The 15912-nt window shown below is 44.9% G+C and overlaps 2 protein-coding genes across 2 annotated transcripts in view; one reads left to right on the forward strand and one right to left on the reverse strand.

Annotated features, from left to right (window-relative positions):
• Positions 1–2875, forward strand: part of LOC135545675 (endosomal transmembrane epsin interactor 1-like) — a 73620-nt gene extending 70745 nt beyond the window's left edge. The window contains 1 exon segment of the mRNA XM_064973461.1: positions 1590–2875. Coding sequence (XP_064829533.1) covers positions 1590–1949 — 360 coding nt within the window. The 3' untranslated portion in view covers positions 1950–2875.
• Positions 2876–3758: 883 nt separating this feature from the next.
• Positions 3759–15912, reverse strand: part of LOC135545656 (amyloid-beta A4 precursor protein-binding family A member 1-like) — a 109865-nt gene continuing 97711 nt past the window's right edge. The window contains 4 exon segments of the mRNA XM_064973427.1: positions 3759–8013; positions 8934–9074; positions 9297–9416; positions 14983–15195. Of these exon segments, the coding sequence (XP_064829499.1) occupies positions 7942–8013; positions 8934–9074; positions 9297–9416; positions 14983–15195 (546 nt within the window). The 3' untranslated portion in view covers positions 3759–7941.

Consider the following 15912-nt stretch of genomic DNA (forward strand, 5'->3'; position numbering starts at 1 on the left):
TCAACTAATTGCAGGGCTGCATCTGCCACTGCATGTGGAAGATATAAATAGAATGAATATCTAACACAATCTCCAATCTACCTTAGTCATATTTGATCTACACAATACTTTTCTATCTGAACATTCTGTAAATATTTATTCTGAATGTCTATTGCCCCAGGTGTTCATAATCAAGTCAAACCAATTAACCAATTATATTTTGTACAGATAAGTATAAATAAGTTGTGACACTCAACCCAGACTCGGTTTCCCAAACTTGGTCCTCTGGATCCCACGGGGTGCACATTTTGGTTCATGCCCTAGCACTACACAACTGATTCAAATAATCAACTAATCATCCAGCTTTGATCATTTGAATCAGCTGTGTAGTATGCATTCCTTGGGGTCCCTAGGACAGAGTTTTGGAAATGCTGAATTAACCAACTATATTTTGCTAAGTATAAATACATTGTGATGCTCAACTACTGTATGACTCAACATGCCACTGAAAAGGTAAAACGCTGCAGTTCACTTAATAATACCCGAAAATACAAAAGCCATTTGAAAACATTGCAAATAGCAAGTTGAATTCTGAGCTAAATCAACTTCTAACCTCTTTGTCCATCTTCTTATTTCAAACACACTATAACATAGTTAAAGGGATAGTTTACTCAGAATACAAACTAACACGTTTCCTCCCCTACCTTGGCTGTAGTTGATATTTGTTATATGGTATATTTTGTTTCCTTTCGACACCATATTTTGTTACTGTTAGTGTTCTCAGTAACGCTTAATATTAAACTGTTCCTGTGCCTGTGTAATAAAGCTGTAATTACTTTTGGAGCAACATGTTATTAGCATGTTGTTACATAATACTTTGGTAATTGCATTTTATTTGCATAATGAGCTGAGAGGAATAGTGACTTCCTTATTCCACTTACGTAATAACTCCATTATTATGCAATTATAAAGCAATTTCCAAAGTCAAAGTCATAAAGTCATAAAACAACAATGTTGCTATTGTAATAATCACAAAGTTAGTATATATAAAAACTTGATGTCAAGTGTTACTCTATTAAGTGTCTAACTCATTATGAAAATATATGTGTTAGTCATTTTGAAGCAGCAAAAGTGGTTTACTCTAATGTTGAGTTGATTCCATGTCCCTCATGTATTTAATTGTAGGCTATATGCTATAATAAGATTAATATATGAGAGCCCTCCAAACCATGTACTAATGATAATATATTTAGACAAATTCAACTCACTGTTGTAGTTTTTGATTTTCAAAATACTTTCAAAGATGATTTGGTTTTCTGTATGAATATGTATGAATATCAAATAAAATAGTTTAGTTTAAACTCTATATAAACTATATTCGACTATTTAAAGTATTTGAAAAGTTGGTATTTTCAAATAAACTACAAAATACAACTATTTTCTGCCCAGGTCTGCACAGAACAGATAGAAGGTATATAGAACAGGTAGAGGAGTGGAGGACGGAGGAAGAAGGGGGTGAGAAGGATGAGTCGGTGAGAAAGAGGAGATAAAAAGAGATATTTTTGTGTGAACTATCCCTTTAAACTGGACCATTATATCCTCCTCTCCAGGTGATCAAAGTATCAGAGAGAGCAGCTATCCTCCAGCCCCTCTCCCTCCCCAGGCCCCGCTCCAGACCCAGTGCCCCCCTGTTGAATGGTTCCTCCCAGACCCTGCCCCAACCCCTCCGGATGAGACCCTGGCTGCTGCACCTCGGGAGCTGTGGGGACCTCAGCACCTTCACCTGGGTGGAAAAACAGCCGCTAGAGGACAGGCAGGGTGGTGGCTCTGGCTCCAGGTCCTGGTCTAGAGCTGGGTCTAGAGCGGGTTCTAGGGTGGGTTCTAGGTCGACGTCACAGGCGGGGACACACCTGGATCATCGCGAGCGCCCCCACAGTCTCATACGGGTGTTCAGGGAAACTGTGCTCTGATGGAACTCTGTTATCCCATCTCAAAACCTCCCTAGCGAAGAAATAATGGTATGCTCCACTGGGGGAAAACAGCCCATTGACTCCAAGTGAAGTGCTCCTACTAGTGGTGATGTTTGGGACTGCCACTGCTAAAGCTAGTGGAGAAAAGTCCCACAGACTGCAAGGATTAGCCTTTGGGAAGGCTGCATGGGAGTGTGTGGTTGTGTATGAGAGTGTCTGTATGTGTTCTTATTTTTTATTTGTGCTGTGCTAATATTGTTGAAGTGTTCAGTACAGATGTTGTTTGCATCGTGAGAGAATATTTCCCATTAACTATTCTTTGCTATACAACCTGTTCTAAAATGATTGGCACTGAACATATGGCTAGACAGCACCTGCCCCTTTGCCCTCCCACTCGCCAAGTCCCATTTTAGGTGGCGGTATACTTGTTTTTTTTTAATACCGTTTTTGACGTTGTTGTTCTGAACCCACTGCCCGCAGGTCATCGTTAGGTTCGCCACCCCCACCCCGTCTGTTGATTGCGCATGTTGGTCTGCCTTGTGCGGAGCTTGGGCACGCCCGGGTTGTGCCTGTTTCCCAGTCTGCCCTGCCACTTGATTTTACATAATCATCAGTACTCGGTCTGGTTGGCTGATACGTGCAGCAGCAACACAGGTAGTCTGTACCTAACCAACATATCCACACATGTCACTAGCCAGCCATATACTGGATCATGAGTTAGACGATTGTGCATATTCTATTATGAAGTTATTTAATAATTTAAGAGCATTTATTGATCACAATGAGTAAAAAATAAATCAAGCTAGCTAACTAGCAGTTTAACATCAATCATCAACAATGATCAGCTGTATCCTCACCCTATTTTCCCGTAGTCAATCATGTATTTTTCTGATGAGTGTGTTGTTTGCAGAAATAAATAGGCTTATGCAAAAAAAAAAGTTTGAATGAATTTCGAGATTGAAAGTCTTTTTTTTCTTCAGTCTGTGCACGACCCTGCTAGACAGCAATTTTGCACTGAACAATAAGAGCTAGATTCAATCCAATCTGCATCTTTCAAAGGAAATGTTTCCACATTTGCGGTAAACGATATATATGTCTGCTCAATTGAAAATGACCTTCAAATGTCAATTGCGCGTGAATTTAGGCCTAACTGGAAGGAGAACTGCATGTGAGAGTCTATGGAAGGAAGAGTCTCTCTCTACACTTCACTATCTACCCAGGAAAATTCAGTTATACCCCTTCTGCCTGTAATGTTCCAAATCATGTACATTTGAAATGTTCAAAATGAATTACACTGGTCATGCAATGCGTGTTTAGTCTTGGGATGCTAAATGTAGCTTCAATTCATTAAATCAAACTGCATCCTTTAGACTGGGATTCAACCCAATGCGCATTATAGAGCAGTGCACTGGACAGCGACAATGTGCCTTTTAAAGGCAATGTCCCTAACGTTAGCTGAGATGCCATTCATGGTAAATGCTGCGGATGTTCCCAAGCAGTTCCCAAATCTTGGGATGTTCCCAAGCATTCCAAGATGTTCCCAAGGCACATTGTCGGCTGTCCAGTGCATTGCTCTATAACACGCCTTGGATTGAATCCTGGCCTTTAAAGGGAACAAAAAGTGGTCTGTGTGGTCCAGTGGTTACAGCCGCTGACCCCGGCACACATATGTATGCCAGTCAGCATGGGGTCGAATCTGGCCCACTGCCCTTTAACTCACTCTTCCCCATCTTCCACGCTGTAGTACCTCTTCAATAAAGAAAACAAAAGGACTGCCGCACTCTTTAAAAAAGAAAGTGACAACAGTACTGTCCTTTTGCAAGTAGTTTATTGTTGTAAATACTGTTACAAACATTCCAGTTCTGGTAAGGTAATGTAGATCAATAACTGTAACATCACAGAAAAGCTAGCAAATAAATAAACATTGCCATTGCTTTACAGAAAGTGTTTTTTTTTTAAAGATTAATTACATTCAAAACAGTGCATTATAAACACTAGTTATCCCACCTCTCAGTCACCATCTACTCAAGTGTATGTTTGCTACCATCTCTTTACAAAGTACAACTTTTTTGCAGGGGAGGTCTACAGTAATACGCCCCTGTGTTTGTGACCTTGTGCGCTCGTCAAATATGTACAGTTATGTCTTTTCACACAAATCAACTCCATCTCTAGTTCATATGAAACCCCTTCTTTCCGAGTCACATTAAGGGCCCTTGCCATCAGTCTGAATTCTCTTTTCACGTTACTTGTTATCCATTGAAGCTTGCTTATATGGTCAATCCAAACACACAAATAACCATTAGAAGTATATATACCTATATATATATATATTTATGTATATATTATGTAGTCCAGCTGGTTTTGGTTGAACATGGAGTAATGAAGTTGTCATTACACACCACACACACTAGAAGCAGGAATGATACAGCATATTACCGACCAACCGGTGACTCCATAGATAAACCATGCTAGAACATCATGTGGTCAACCGTACAGGAACTACTTTTTCAGTATCATTTAGTAGTTCAATGCATTAAGTACAGTAATAAATAAGGCCAACATTTGATTTAGGGATGAGATAGAATAGACATTTGGAACAATCAATGGTTTAGAGGGGAGAGCAGGGCAGAGGGGAAGGGTCAAAGTTTGGCACACAAGCTCAGGTGGCAGGGTGCTCCAGCAGCAACTCGCAAGAGGTGTAGCGTCATAATAATGTGTCCCCTCCACAAGTCAGTGTAGCGGAGGTGTCGCAACAGAATGTGTCCCGCCTACAGAGGCGTTATTATGACACACGTCATAATGTGTGTCCACGCCACAACCAGGAAACTGTCCCATGACGGTTTGTAAACACGAATCCAGAGGGGGCGTGTCTCAAGCGGAAAGTGACACAGGAGACAGGAAGTGAGGGAGAGGGTGCCTGGGCAGAAGGTCAAAGCTCATTCACGTTAAACAAGGTGGAAGCTTCCTGGAATTCATTTTTTTTAATTGTCTAGAGTTCTAGACATTTCTGAATTACATTTTAAAACATTCTAAAATAACTAGATCTGATTCTTAAGTAAGCTACAGACCCAGAGTAGAGCGAGAGTGAGAAGAGTCTTATTTCTCTTTGTGAAGAAAATAGGTTTTGAAATGTATACGGCAGGCCAGACAGATCAATGAAAGGGAGGATATATGGTTATAGAGGAGGAATCATAACATCAACATTAGTCATTCCTTTCCATTGTCAATCCATCATCTGCATTAGCTGACACTCCTAGAGCAAGGCCATAATCAGAGCATCTGCTCATCAATTTACTACTACAACATAATGCTTCCATTGTGGTTGACGTGTTCATTACCAGTGGTAAGTCGTTGCATCTTGCTTTAGTTACTAGGGATGGATTCAATCCGTATCGCCGAAGTTCGGCGCTATAGCGCGATTGAAATGTAAAGGCACTATTCCTGCGTTCGTGGAGACTGAATTCATGGTAAATGCTGCATATGTTGGCTAAATCAGAAATTACCTTTAAATGTCAAGTTGCTATTCATCGATAAGGATTGAATCGAGCTCCTAGTCTCAAAACACTGGAGCCTCATTAATCACTTCTAGTTAGAAAGGCAGCAGGGCCCAACATAAACAGGAGGGGAACATCTATCCACTTTATGCAACAGAGATACATTTGAGGACTTGCGAATCTTGTACACCAGGGAGATGATATGTTGACTCATTTCAGTACTTTCATTTCATCACATTTGCGAGATAACAAAATAAAATCTAAAAATAAAAGTATAAATCATGTTTTTTAAATAACAAACTAATTACCCATTTCATGTACTATGATAAGCATCCTTCAAGTATAAAGATTGAGATCCAAATGCAATGCAATATAATGACCTATAAACAGAATTACAGTATAGTCTGGCAAAAATATTGCAGATTATATTCAAGACATTTTTTTAAATATTAAATAAGACAGAGGAATGAAAAATCCTTGGTAATGAAAATATAAAATCATTTCATTGCAGGTTGTTTTTAAGGTTGTACTGTAATACAATCTAATCCAACTGTCCTGATCGCAAAAAAATTATTAAATCCTGAACTTCAGTTTGGTGCCAAAGTCTGAGGTATTCTATACACATCTGGTTGACCTCTGCTATCTCTCCTCAGCCTAAGATGGATCTGAACAGTTTTAGCTTCTACTGTATTCCACCACCAGAGCCTATAGTACAGAACCTGTGTGGAGGCGTCCCGAATGGCACCCTATCCCCTACATAGTGCACTACTTTTGATCCAGGCCCTATGGGCCCTGCTTAAAAGTAGTGCACAATAGGGAATAGGGTGCCATTTGGGATACAACATATGTGAAATGTAACGTATGGCTTAAAGTAACTTCCCAGTTAAAATTTCACTTTTAAAGTTCATATGCTGTTAACTCATATCCAAATAATGTTGTTGACTTGTATGTGACCAAAACATAAATTGTGGGGAAAAAAACACTTCAAAAACCCCACCTCAAACTTGTATCTCAAACAAACCTTTTCAAAAATGCTTGCTATTTTCTCATAGACGTATCACCCTGAGGAGGCTGAGCTGGTCAATCAGCGGTCTACTTGCGTCAATATTTTTAATGACAGGTATACGGCCACACTATTCTGTTGTTGGGGTACGCCCACACCATTCCAACACAGAAAAGCTACTTTTTAACATACCAATTACCATTTCTTTTTAAACGAAAACCATTTCACTCATATTGTAATTATTGGTCATATTTCATAGAAATCTAGAAACACTGGGCATTTACTTTAAGCTCTGGTCTCTGAGTGACTGTAAACCCTTAAGACATATGGTGGTTTGATGATGCAGAGTCCCTCTTCCCAGAGTGGAAATAGTATGTGATTAGCCGAACCGATTTTGAAAAAATATTAGCAAGTGTTTTGTTTTTTTATCTTCCGTAATAGTGGTTGTGAGTTCTGTTGTCACCTAATCATAGTTTTCAGTTCAAGATGATGCTGAAGGGAAAGATGAGGATGGAGAGTGTTTTGCTATTAATGCTAATTCCATGTGAGAATGAGACCAGTGTTATTTTGTTGTCCTGGCAATAGGTAGAATTACATGTTTACTTTCAAAAGCTCCCATTTCAGGGCTGGCTTCTGTCTAAACACTGTCTTACAATACTGTCTTCCAGCCTTGTAGAACTGCTTTTCCTGGACTGCATGTTGTTTCAGAAGGGAATGTGAATTCCTTTGGAAGGTTTTAAATAATTTGGTCTATGTAGTGTAGCCTTCCCTTGACGAGGCCTGACTTAAAACAGATGGGCGTGGAGAAACTTGGAATGCTTGTTATATCAGCCCAAATCTCAGCCTTAAAAACAACATTAAAATTCAAAAATGGGATGGGAACGTTTGGTTTTCCTGGAGGACTTCCACAGTCGGGAAAAGTCCTCCCTGCTTGGACATTTATTAATGTTAGACGGAAGGCATGGAATGTTATGACGAGGAATGATAGGGGCTTGTTGTTCAGAGTAGTAACACTTGTTTATCAGCAAGTTTGTGTTGTGGGAGAACACAGAATTATTCAACATTACATCTGACGAGTGCAGCCGGTGAGAGAAAGGGAGAGGGATAGAGAAGGGAGGTAGACCGATAGAAAGTGAGAGGGAGAGGGATAGAGAGAGAGAAACAGAGAGAGGGAGAGAGAGAAAGAAACATGGGAAAGAAGGGAAGGTCAGTGCGAAGCTCAGGAAGCAACCCTCAGTATGGGAGGGGCTTGAACAAGCTGTCTTTTTCAGCCAAACTCTACTCTCCACAGCAAAACAATCAGATAAAATAGTCATCCAGAGCATGTGATATGTCCATTCGTTATGATTAAGAAGTTTCAGTCTCCAATGGTGATCTGGGGCTTGAGGGAGGGGGAAGAGTTGCTCACACATAAAGGGTGCAGTGATGCTGGGGGTCAGGGAGTGAGGTCATCAGGGGGTGAGGTCGGATGTCGGGTACGAGAGGGAGGTCATCACTAGATGTAAACAGGTTGCTCCTGGGCAGTTAGCAGGCGGTACATGGCAGCTGGCATCGTCTTCATGTGGATCTGTGGAAGAGAGCGAGAGAACAGTAACTACACAACCATAGCCTTAACCCCAACCCTAGCTTCATGTCCACATGCCAACTCAAGTCTAACCCTAGCCTCAACCCTAACCCTAGACAAACCTAACCGTAGCCTTGTCGAGAACCAGGCTTCCCTATACAGAAAGCCTGGGGAAGTCAATGGCAGAAAACAATGATGCCTAACAACACGTCAAACGAATGAAATGCCTTGCTTGGGCAGAGCTCCACAGGTGCCCACTCATAAACGTCTCGTTTTTTGTTGTAGAGTTTTCAAGCAGAGAAGTTTCATCGACTCGATTTTGTGTGTAAGAGCACACTTCTGGCAAACCATAATTCAGTTTTTACTCCAAGTTTTCTTCCATTTTCACCAATGTTGCAAACTAGCAACAACTCTACAAAATGTATCTTACCTGGTCAGAAAACAGTGACAAACATAACAAAGATGCAGTGCTCATTTAGGGGCATGTGGGGAAAGTTCTTGAAATGTAACATCCAATAAAAATGTAGCTGCTGGAATCCTACGAACCATTCTAACCATTTCGGCTAATACCAAATTCTCCAGACCACCAAAGGAAGCGTGACATGATTTTGGAGCACAGGAGATTGGTGGAACCTTAATTAGGGAGGACGGGCACATGGTAATGGCAAGAGCGGAATACGGGGAAAGGTATCAACAACATCAAACATGTGTTTTCCATGTGTTTGATTCCATTTTATTCGCTCCGTTCCAGCCATTATCATGAGCTATCCTCCCCTCAGCAGCCTTCACTGTTTTGGAGGTATGGCTATGTGAGAATACCCTAAACCTAACCCAACAATGGTTGAAGGTCCAGCACCAAAACTGAAATGCTTTGTTAAGCTAACAGTTACAGGCTCAGAATGACCTTTCCCCTCTGACCTCACCTCTCCCACAGCGTTGGACAGGATGTGGACGATCTTCTCGTGGGGCGTGGCCACCACGCTCTGGCCATTGATCTCGATGATGCGGTGGCCGACCCTGACCCCTCCCCTCTCAGCGATCCCCCCCCGCATAAGGCTGCAGATCTGTGGGTGTGCAGGGGAAGGTCCAAAAAAGACAGTTACATTCAGTCAATCGGCTTAACGTCTGTTATATTCAGTTTCCGCAAAAGCATGAGCCCATCACTTCAAGAGTCACCACTATCATACACAAACGGAAGGTTTTTCACAAAGCAAAGAGGACAAAGTCAAATGCAGAGAAAGTTTGGGGCTCATGACACAACACATGGTCTCCCTGGTGATACCCACAATGCCGTTCTGTACGCTGAAGCCCAGCTGGTATCTGAGGTCAGGTCGTCTGATGAGCACCGTGGTAACAGGAGGACACCTGACGATGTTCAGCTTGATACGAGACTGGTTCTTCAGACCCTGAGAGAGAAGAGAAGTGGAGAATGAATTAAACTAGTCTAATAAGATAATTGGTAGGTGACAAGTATAGATGTTGGCTGTGTGTACTGCACTGTCCTCGGCATTCCCGTTCTCGCATAAAAGAGAACACGTCATTGTAAGAGGAGAGGATACACAGAGATAGCGAGGAAAGAAAGAGAATGCAGAGATAGATGAGAAATAAAGGAAGGAGAGTTAGAAGAGTGTCAGGATTTGGCCAGGGTTGTTCCGGGTTTTTGTCAGTAGATGTCCCCATTGTGCTTTTTGTCCCTGTGTTTTTCCCTTGATCCCCATTATTGTTTGCACCTGTGTCTCGTTCCCCTGATTGTATTTAAACCCTTTGTTTCCCTCAGTTCTGTGCTCTGTGTTTGTATGTTAGCACCCTGCCCTAGTGTTCTGTGTGCTCTTGTCGATTCCGGGTGACGTTCTTGTGGTATTCTGTTTTTTGTTTTTGTTTATTTTTGGTGAGTTTCTTTTGAGTTCTTTTGTGTTTTACCTACCACCTTTTGGATTTTCCATTTTTGTATTTTAAGATTTTTTCTTTATTAAATACACCGTCTTAAGTACTGCTGTGTCTGCCTCATCTTCTGGGTTCTGCTGTCTATTCGTGGCTCAGTTGGTTAAGTGACTGTTTCTCACTCCGGAGACCCAGGTTCGAAACCGGGTCCTGACAGAAACACAGAGCCAAAAATGAACCCAGAGGCAGCCAGTTCCCAGGACCTTTTTGCCACACTGTCCCACCACCAGGAGACTGTCCAACGCCACGAAGCCGCCCTGGTTCAGCAAGAGGCCTTAATGGCTAGACATTCTCATCTTCTGTCGGAGATGCTGACTTCCATTAAGCAAATATCTGATCGACTTACCCCGGCAACAGTTCCCGTCCCAGTACCTCAAGTTCACGTACCCATGGCAGTTAACCCCCTGGCTGAACCTCGTCTTCCACCTCCCCAACGGTTCTCAGGTGATCCAAGTGCTTGTAAAGGGTTTCTCACTCAATGTTCTCTCTCCTTTGAGCTGCAACCCTCGTCGTTTCCCACCGACCGGTCTAAGATCGCATATATCATCACCCTGCTGTCGGAAAAAGCCCTGGCCTGGGCTACTGCTGTGTGGGATGCCCATAGTTCCTGCTGTGCCAGCTACTCTGCCTTTGCTGAGGAATTCAAACGAGTGTTTCAAGGCCCAAGCAGTGGTTCTGACTCAGCCAAACAGCTCCTGACTCTCCATCAAGGTTGGCGCAGTGTGACGGACTATGCCATCCAGTTCCGCACGGTGGCAGCAGCGAGTGGCTGGAACAACGAGGCGCTCACGGTGTGCTTTCTGAAAGGCCTTTCCGACACTATCCAAGATGAACTGGCCACTCGGGAACCACCGGACAATCTCGAGTCCCTGATCAAGTTGGCCTCACGCATTGACCAGCGTCTGAGAGAGAGAGAACTCAACCGTAGACCTCTAGCTCCTATCAGTCCCAGCTCCGGGTCCCCACCTTTATCATCACTGGCTCCACCGGAACCCATGCAGATTGGACGCATCTCCCAGGCTGAGAGAGACCGCCGGATGAGGGAGCGACGCTGTCTATATTGCGGCAAACCGGGCCATTTCCGTTCCACGTGTCCCGGGCTCCAGGGAAACGCTCTGTCCCGTACAGACCGGGGGAACTGTAACGGGAAACATAACCTCCTCCCATCCGTCCAACTCCCGTCTGCTCATTCCAGTCACCCTCTCCTGGGACAACCACAAGCTTCACCTTCAAGCCTTGGTAGACTCTGGAGCCGCAGGTAACTTCATGGATGGTGTCTGGGCGAAGGAGAATGGCGTTCCCTCTGAACTTCTAAGTGACCCCATGAGGGTTACTACATTGGATGGAAGCCCTTTGGGATCTGGACTTGTCACTCATGTCACTACCTCCTTGAGACTTTCAGTTTCACAACACCAGGAATTGATGAACTTTCATTTGATCTCCTGTTCCGAGTTCCCTCTCGTCCTTGGATACCCCTGGCTTCACAGCCATAACCCTCACATCGACTGGTCTGTGGGCACTATCAAGCAGTGGGGTCCTACGTGCCAAGCTACTTGTATTTTCCAGAATTCCCCGAGTTCTACTCCCGAGTCTTTAGAATCCATCGACCTGACCCGAGTTCCCGAGTGTTACCATGACCTCAAACTGGTGTTTAGCAAACAGAGGGCCACCATGCTACCACCCCATAGATCTTACGATTGCCCCATCGACCTGTTTCCGGGCACTTGCCCCCCCAGGGGTCGGATCTTTTCCCTATCTCCACCCGAACGAGCTGCTATGGATACCTACATCAAGGACTCTCTGGAAGCATGCGTCCATCAACCTCCCGGCGGGAGCAGGGTTTTTCTTTGTGGCCAAGAAAGATGGTGGGTTACGTCCTTGCATCGACTACCGGGGACTCAATGACATAACCGTCCGTAACCGTTACCCGCTACCCCTTATGGCCACAGCCTTCGAGCTGCTCCAGGAAGCAGTTGTTTTCACTAAGCTTGACCTGCGGAACGCATACCATCTTGTGCGGATCAGACCTGGTGACGAGTGGAAGACCGCTTTCAACACGCCTACTGGTCACTATGAATACTTGGTGATGCCCTTCGGCCTGACCAACGCCCCAGCGGTGTTCCAAGCGCTCATAAACGATGTGCTTAGGGATATGCTTAACATATTTGTGTTCGTTTACTTGGATGACATCCTCATCTTTTCGAGCTCCCTTCAAGAACACACTAAGCATGTCAGACAAGTACTCAAACGCCTCCTGGACAGCCATCTGTACGTTAAGCCGGAAAAATGTGAATTCCATTCATCCCGAGTACAATTCCTGGGATTTGTAGTGGAACCCGGTCGAATCCAAATGGACCCTAGGAAGGTAGGGGCGGTAGCGGATTGGCCCACCCCCAAATCCGTTAAGGATGTTCAGCGTTTCCTGGGCTTCACAAACTTTTACCGCAAGTTCATCAAGAACTTCAGTTTGGTGGCAGCTCCTCTCTCAGCTTTAACCAAAGGTGGCAATGCAAGGTTTTTTTGGGGAAGAGAAGCTGAGACGGCCTTCCAAGGACTCAAGCAGCGCATCCTCTCTGCTCCCATCCTGATACTACCGACTACGGATGAACCATTTGTGGTGGAGGTAGACGCATCAGAGGTTGGTGTTGGAGCTGTCCTGTCTCAGAGGGGTGAAGACAAGAAGCTTCATCCGTGCGCTTTCTTCTCACACCGGCTTACCCCGACTGAGAGGAACTACGATGTGGGGATCGTGAACTCCTAGCGGTTAAGATGGCATTGAAGGAATGGAGACACTGGCTCGAGGGGGCTTCTCACCCGTTTCAAGTGCTTACGGACCACAAAAATCTGGAGTATATCCAGCAGGCGAAGCGATTGAACTCTAGACAAGCTAGATGGTCTCTTTTCTTCAATCGATTCCAGTTTATCCTCACCTATCGGCCCGGGTCGAAGAATCTCAAACCGGATGCCCTGTCCCGAGTCTACGCTCCTGCCATTCGAGATGACACGGACATGCCTGTCCTTCCTGCTGCTAAGATTGTGGCTCCGATCTCGTGGCAAGTTGAGGATACCGTGAGACGTGCTCAAGCTAGCGAACCGGACCCTAAAGGAGGCCCTGCCAATAGGTTGTTTGTCCCCAAGGCAGTGAGGACTCAGGTCCTTCTGTGGGGGCACTCCTCTCGCCTCACCTGTCATCCGGGCGTAGGTCGCACCTTGGAGTTCATCCAGCGTAAGTTCTGGTGGCCTACCATAAGAGAAGACGTTGCCACTTTCGTCAATGCCTGCCCCGTGTGCTGCCAGGGCAAATCTTCTCACCTCCGCCCTCAAGGACTCCTTCATCCTTTACCTGTTCCCCACAGACCCTGGTCCCATATCTCATTGGACTTTATTACTGGACTTCCTCCATCCCATGGCAATACTACTATCCTAGTCATAATCGACAGGTTTTCAAAGGCGGCCAGGTTCGTCCCTCTGACTAAGTTACCTTCTGCCAAGGAAACGGCTGAGTTGGTAATTAATCATGTGTTCCGAGTCTTCGGCATTCCTCAAGATGTGGTTTCTGACAGAGGTCCCCAGTTCGCCTCAAGGTTTTGGAAGGCCTTCTGCCAACTCATGGGGGCTTCTGCCAGTCTATCTTCAGGGTATCATCCGGAGTCCAACGGCCAAACAGAGAGGATGAATCAAGAGCTGGAAACCACCCTCCGACGTATGACTCGTGACAACCCATCCACATGGTCATCCTTTATTGTTTGGGCCGAATACGCGCACAACACCTTGCGCTCCTCCTCCACTGGTATGTCCCCGCACGAGTGTCAGTTTGGCTATGCTCCTCCATTGTTCCCGGACCAGGAGGCAGAAGTCAGAGTGCCTTCAGCCTTGAGGTTCGTCAGACGCTGTCGGCTTATGTGGAGGAAGACCCGTCTTAATCTGATGCGTTCCTCACAGAGGTATCAACAACAAGCCAACAGACGTCGCCGTCCCGGGCCTACCCTGCGCCCGGCCAGAGAGTCTGGCTTTCCACAAGAGACTTACCTCTACGGGTGGAGTCTCGCAAGCTGTCCCAAAAATACATCGGTCCCTTCAAGGTTGCCAGGAGAGTTAACCCAGTTTCTTATCGCCTACACTTACCCAGATCCCTTAAGATTAATCCCACATTTCATGTGTCATTGTTAAAACCTGTTGTTTTTTCTCCCCTTGTCCCGGCAGACAGACCTCCCCTCCGCCTCGTGTCATTGGAGGCCAGCCGGCTTATACCGTCCACCGGATACTGGATTCCCGCCGGGTGCAGCGGTCCTGGCAGTATCTGGTGGACTGGGAAGGCTACGGTCCTGAGGAGCGCTCCTGGGTTCCTGCCAAAGACATCCTGGACCCTGACCTCATTCGTCAGTTCAGGGTCCTCCACCCTGAGAGAGCTAGTAGGAACGTCAGGAGCCGTTCCTAGGGGGATTCTGTCAGGATTTGGCCAGGGTTGTTCCGGGTTTTTGTCAGTAGATGTCCCCATTGTGCTTTTTGTCCCTGTGTTTTTCCCTTGATCCCCATTATTGTTTGCACCTGTGTCTCGTTCCCCTGATTGTATTTAAACCCTTTGTTTCCCTCAGTTCTGTGCTCTGTGTTTGTATGTTAGCACCCTGCCCTAGTGTTCTGTGTGCTCTTGTCGATTCCGGGTGACGTTCTTGTGGTATTCTGTTTTTTGTTTTTGTTTATTTTTGGTGAGTTTCTTTTGAGTTCTTTTGTGTTTTACCTACCACCTTTTGGATTTTCCATTTTTGTATTTTAAGATTTTTTCTTTATTAAATACACCGTCTTAAGTACTGCTGTGTCTGCCTCATCTTCTGGGTTCTGCTGTCTATTCGTGGCTCAGTTGGTTAAGTGACTGTTTCTCACTCCGGAGACCCAGGTTCGAAACCGGGTCCTGACAGAAGAGAAAGAGAGATCCTGTCCTCCAGTACCTTGATGACACTGGCAGACAGGGGCAGGCCCACCAGACTAATGGAAGGAGAGAGAAAGAGAGAGAGGAGAGAGTGTGTGTGTTACCTTAATTATGGTCTGGCAGGTGGACAGGGGTAGCCCCACCAGACTGGTCCCGTTGATAGACATAATCTGGTCTCCGATATTAAGACGGCCTGACTTCTCCGACGGACCAGCATGCATCATGTTGGCGATGATGACTGTGGGCAGGATGGAGCCCCACCCACTCTCCACAATGACCACGCCCAGAATCTCACCTTTCTGCTTCTCGATGTAAATCTGGGGAGAACCACAATCAGTCAATCAATCGGTTGATCACAATGTATTTATAAAGCCTTTTTTTTACATCAGCAGTTTCCACAAAATGCTTTTACACCCCACAAACCCTTCTCTCTACATAGGCTGCGTTTCCACAGGCAGCCCAATTCGGATCTTTTTTTTTTGCTAAAATTGTTTTATTGGCCAATCAGATCAGCTCTTTTGCCAGCAATTGGGCAAACTCTCATAATTGGGCTGCCTGTGTCAACCCAGCCATAGTTCACTACTTAATAACAAATGTTTTGTTTAACTTCCGTGGTTGCCATGGCACCTTGTTCTGTGTTTTTTATGTATTCTTTAAATTTATTTGTGGGGGTTTTCATTGCTCTGTGTTTCGTTCACTTACATTTGGTTATCTTGCCTCACAGTTGCAGGACAGATAAAAAAAGTACATTTGTTTGGCTTGATAGTTACACTATTTGGATTTAAATAATGCAGCACTGGCTTTTTTGTTTCATCTGCTGGGATTGACAACTGCTTGCAGTTTCCAGGGATGGCAGAGAAGGCAAAGGGACTGTTCCTAACCAGTATCAATGTGTGGTGGCTTTATATTTGTTATTTTAATGACGCATTAAAAGATGAATCATAATCAAGTCTCCATGCCCTCCACCCAAGTGGGTGCCACATTTTCGGCAATGGAGGACCTGTACCTGTGGAGGAGCCGCTCCTGTGGAGGAA

This window comes from Oncorhynchus masou, chromosome 1 (genome assembly GCF_036934945.1).
Source record: "Oncorhynchus masou masou isolate Uvic2021 chromosome 1, UVic_Omas_1.1, whole genome shotgun sequence".
NCBI classification, from domain to species: domain Eukaryota; kingdom Metazoa; phylum Chordata; class Actinopteri; order Salmoniformes; family Salmonidae; genus Oncorhynchus; species Oncorhynchus masou.